General features: G+C 48.3%; 1 protein-coding gene across 1 annotated transcript in view; it reads left to right on the top strand.

Moving 5' to 3' along the window:
* Positions 1–4,229: 4,229 nt before the first annotated feature.
* Positions 4,230–4,633, top strand: part of LOC107105069 (rho guanine nucleotide exchange factor 40-like) — a 37,502-nt gene continuing 37,098 nt past the window's right edge. The window contains exon 1 of the mRNA XM_015405186.1: positions 4,230–4,280. Within this exon, the coding sequence (XP_015260672.1) occupies positions 4,230–4,280 (51 nt within the window). The remainder of the gene's footprint in view (positions 4,281–4,633) is intronic.

The following is a 4,633-nucleotide window of genomic DNA, read 5'->3' as shown; positions in this document are numbered from 1 at the left end:
GACTGGATTAATAAGCCTGATGATCCAGAACTGACTGGATTAATAAGCCTGATGATCCAGAACTGACTGGATTAATAAGCCTGATGATCCAGAACTGACTGGATTAATAAACCTGATGATCCAGAACTGACTGGATTAATAAGCCTGATGATCCAGAACTGACTCGATTAATGACTTTGATCCAGAACTGACTGGATTAATTAACCTGATGATCCAGACCTGACTAGATTAAGGACTTGGAATGATTCTTTACTGACTGGGAATAAAGTGAACCTATAAGCCTGATGATCCAGACCTGACTAGATTAAGGACTTGGAATGATTCTTTACTGACTGGGAATAAAGTGAACCTGGAATCTGTGGAGTGCTGGCAGTCTAACCTGAGAGCAGGATGTGTTCAGGCTCTCAGTCTGTGTCTGTAAATCAGAGCTGTTGAGGCTTGTTGAGGCGCTGCAGGAATGTTCAGGTGTTTGGTTCGGTCTGATGGATGGAGGCTTCGTCACGGACCTGCCGCTGTTACTCCAACCAGCGCCTCTGTGGTTCCGGTAATTCCAGCGCAGGCTGGTTTCTCCTGCAGCTGCCGGGGGCCTCACCATGTGGATCATGTTTAACACGCTCTGGAGACTTCTGGAAGTGGTCTTCATGCTGCCCGTCCGTCGGGTCACATGTCTCTGGTCTGGACCTGCAGCAGGCTTTCATCCATTCAGAGGCAGGAAGTGTCTTTGTCCAGGGTGCTGACTGCGGTGTTGCTGGAACGGATCGGACCTGCGACAGCAGCACAAAGATCCTCAGGATTCTTCCTGAAACATGAAGCCTGACAGCCCCACTGTGGCTCATGTGGGAAAACTCCCCCACACTGGAATTTAACACCGGTTCCCCCTCTGACCTACTTCAGTGGGACCCAGACCTCCCAATCATCTTCACTTGATCCACTCAGAGTGAATGAAGCTTAGTTCTAACGGGCAGAGCAGCCCTGCTGGTCTGATTAGTTCTATCATGATAGATCTGCCTTTAATGTTTCTGCTCCATCAGTGAGCGCTGCTGTTCACCAGCAGCTGGACAGAGACTTTGGAAGTCCTGTCTCTCCCCACAGCCACTGAAGCTGCTGATGGTCCGTTTAAATAGACAATTCCAGCAGGTTGGAAAAAGCCTCCGTCTGAAGAAGGTTGTCCAGAATTAAACCCCAGGTATCAGTTTGGGGTCCAATAAAGGACATTTTTAAAGGGAGTCCTGGGGACTTATTTGAACAGGGACCTTCCTGCAGGAACTCCTAACAGGACTAAATAACTGAGCTCCGTTTGTGGTAAACCTGAGCAGCAGCTGAAGGAGTCATTCAGGAATCAAATGGATCATCACTTCGTCACAGAGACTCCAGCCTGGAAACCTCCTTATTTTCTCAGCCGTCATGAAGCGCTGTGTCTCCTCCTCTGATCCTCCGGCGCCACTCATGTCAGACATCTTTGTTTCACAGTGTTTGGTCTCAAACACACAAACAACAGCAAAGAGGTTCTAATGAAGACGCATCCAGAGAGGATGGCACTGCTTCCAGTCTGTTTACATCTACCCACTCTAGATCTGTGCATGTTTAAGTGTGAAAGATGGGGTGGCAACCCCCCCACCCCTTTACAGGAGAACAGAAGACCTCACCTATTCAGCCAGGACAACTATTCCCTCTAACGACCCCCCTTTCAGAGACATAGACAGGTATGGGGCATTGCAGGCTAACAAAGAAGCCAAACGACCCCCATTCCAAAGGGGGGGACCCGTTCATCCGTTTCTATTTGCATGTTTTCTAAACTAAAACCAGGCTTTGTTGGGCTGCTGGATAAAACCTGGAACTAAACGCTATTTCTGACATTTTGGATTGAAAAATCTTCCTGGATGGAAGAGAAACGTCTTCAAAGTCCAGAGGATTGATTTTAACTTTTTTTTTTTTTTGCAATGACTCTGACCTGGATGACTGAGAATCATCATAAAAGATGGAGGTTCAGCTGGGGGGGGGTTTCGGGGTCAGGAAGCCTCATTCTACCAGAACTGAGAACATCCCAGCTGCTGCAGGAACAAACAGTAACCAGTCACTGTTTGAGGCTCCAGCAGGATCCGCCTGGATCAAAGGGAAACCTTTGGTTGCTCCACCGTCTGTCCTCCTAATCAATCGTTTGGCCGCAGCGCCGCAGCGCCGCGTCAGCTAACGCCACCCAAAACCTGCTGAAGCTGCTGACGCTAGTGAGGCTATGGGAAAAACAAACTCTCTAAACTGTCTGGATTTAGCGTGTTTTTATTCCCAGGGTTAGGGTTACATCTCATCTCTCATCCAGTCACATGTCACGCCTTGGCGTCCTCACACCCCTCCGTTAGACCAGGCTCTGGACGGGAATCAGCTCGCATCTTTCCTGAAGCTGCTCAGCCATGGTTCCAGTTGTCTGATTACAGTAGGCCTTCTCCAAGCCTCCGTGTTCCTGAGCAGCAGACTGGTTCCTAACAGCCGCTCTGTCAGCAACAGTTGCTGTGGAAGCAACCTTTCCTGGCCTGCAGCAGGCGGAAGGCGTGCCTCCGCTCTCATTCCTGCCCGTCATCCCCGGAATGTGATAACGGAAGATGAAACGCTGATCCGCGTGAGGAAAACAGGAGTTCCTGCAGACGAGCTGCAGCATGCCGCAGCAAACCTAGGAAGCTTGGGAACAATAGTGGGTGATTAGAGGAGGAAGCTCTTCACCTGCAGGAACTTCTGGCTACAGGTAGAGTCCTGGCAGGTGAGTCCTGCTGCTGCTCCACTGGCAGCAGGACTTCCACACTTTCTAAGTTTAAAACGCAAAGAGAATAAAATAAAACTACAACAGAGTGTTAGGGCCACGATAGAGATTTTTAAATATTTCTTTATTTTGAGAATAAAGTCATCATACAACAACTCGTTTCAGAAAGCTTGGAGCTCCGCCCAGCAGATGACGGCCGAGCAGCTCAACCAATCAGCAGCCAGAGTCCACTTTGACTTCCTGCCCAGTTTGACGATTAAGTATAGCTTCACACGACGCTCCACATTCCTCATTTTAGGGAAGAAAATGCTTCTCCTAAGAGTTGTCATAAAATTCTCATAAAATTCCGACTTTATTCTCATAATTTTATGACTTTATTCTCGAAATAGAAAAATAAATCTGGCCCTAATAGTCGTCGTAGAAACAAACTGACTGATGAGCTTCTTCTGTAATTGCTCCAAACATCAGCGCTGGAGTTCTGATGACGGTTAACAGGCTGATGGTCGGTAACGTCCAGGTTGGTGCGGCAGGTTAAACTGGGTTTAATGGTGACTCAGTATTAAACCACCACCGTATAAACGCTGCTGCAGATCTATGGTCAGTGGTCCAGGCCGCGGCAGGATGAAGAACACAGCTGGGCTTCTTCTCATGGTCCTACAGGTTTGCACCTCTGGGAAGATATTGCTGCTGAGGGGAACTTTGGTTCAGCAGCCTGAACAGGAAGCGGTCCGACTGCTGCAGGCAGCAAAGGATCCTTCTCTTATGTGGGGCTGCACCGATCAATTGTTTTACTAATCCATTTATCTACTTTTATATTTCTTTTTATCAATCAGCCACGTTTCATTTACTCTAAACTCCCATTTCATCTGCAGAGGTTCTGTCAGACTTCTTGTCTGAAATCAGGTTCTGTGTTTCTGTAAACCAGACTAGGAAGGAGCGAACCTGGGGGGGGGGATCTTTAACTATTTAGATCAGCCAACAGTTTTAAAATCTATTCATGCGAATCAGAATGTTGGTGAAACTTCTCTGCTTCCGTTTCAGCAGGAAGGCGTCGGTGATGCTGCTGATCTCATTACCTCTTTATTTCTAAACGTTGACCCCATGCTGCTAGCAAACTGGAAACGTTTCAAACCATTTAATCAAACTGACATGTTTTCATTTATCCAGGAGGGTGTCAGCCATGTTTGTTCAAAGAGTCCTTCCATCCAGGAGGCGTCTCCTCCTCCTAATCACATTAGCCTGTAGCTGCTCCCAGATCAGGGACAGCTGGGCCCCTCCCTCTCGGCTCTATCAGGACCCAGAGGTCATGTCTCCTGAGGTTTCAGCATTACGGCTGCTGTTTTCAGGGAACCGACTCGGAGACCCGGGTTCTCAGCTAATCAGGAGCCAGAGTTCATGTCCTGCAGACTGATGTTCTGACCTGCTGCTCCTCCACACCCTGCAGGAACTGGTTCTGTCATCAATGGGACGATGAATCATGGCCCTGCGGGGACAGACGGCTAATTATCTGTTCAAACCTGCACAACCGGTACCAGTTTATTTAATTGCATCAACCATAACTGTAATGACAGAGGCCTCTTAGTTTTGTAAAAGAAATGTGGAGACACCTTTAAGATCTAAACTGTCTGAAAGCAGGAGGTCATTGTTGCTGTTCTGGTTCTGATCAGGTTCTCCATCTATCAGAATCTGAAGGGACGGGTGGATTAGTTTAAAGTCTTTGGGCGATCTGTGGCATTGGAGCGGGCACGTAGATCGCATCGGAGCGGCAGGTAGATAGCATCGGAGCGGTAGGTCGATCGCATCGGAGCGGCAGGTAGATAGCATCGGAGCGGTAGGTCGATCGCATCGGAGCGATCCATCGGAGATGGAAAAACATGTCCT

The sequence above is a fragment of the Cyprinodon variegatus genome, unplaced genomic scaffold, assembly GCF_000732505.1.
Source record: "Cyprinodon variegatus isolate N-32 unplaced genomic scaffold, C_variegatus-1.0 Scaffold2042, whole genome shotgun sequence".
NCBI classification, from domain to species: Eukaryota; Metazoa; Chordata; class Actinopteri; order Cyprinodontiformes; family Cyprinodontidae; genus Cyprinodon; species Cyprinodon variegatus.
This window is presented reverse-complemented; position numbering and strand designations above follow the sequence as displayed.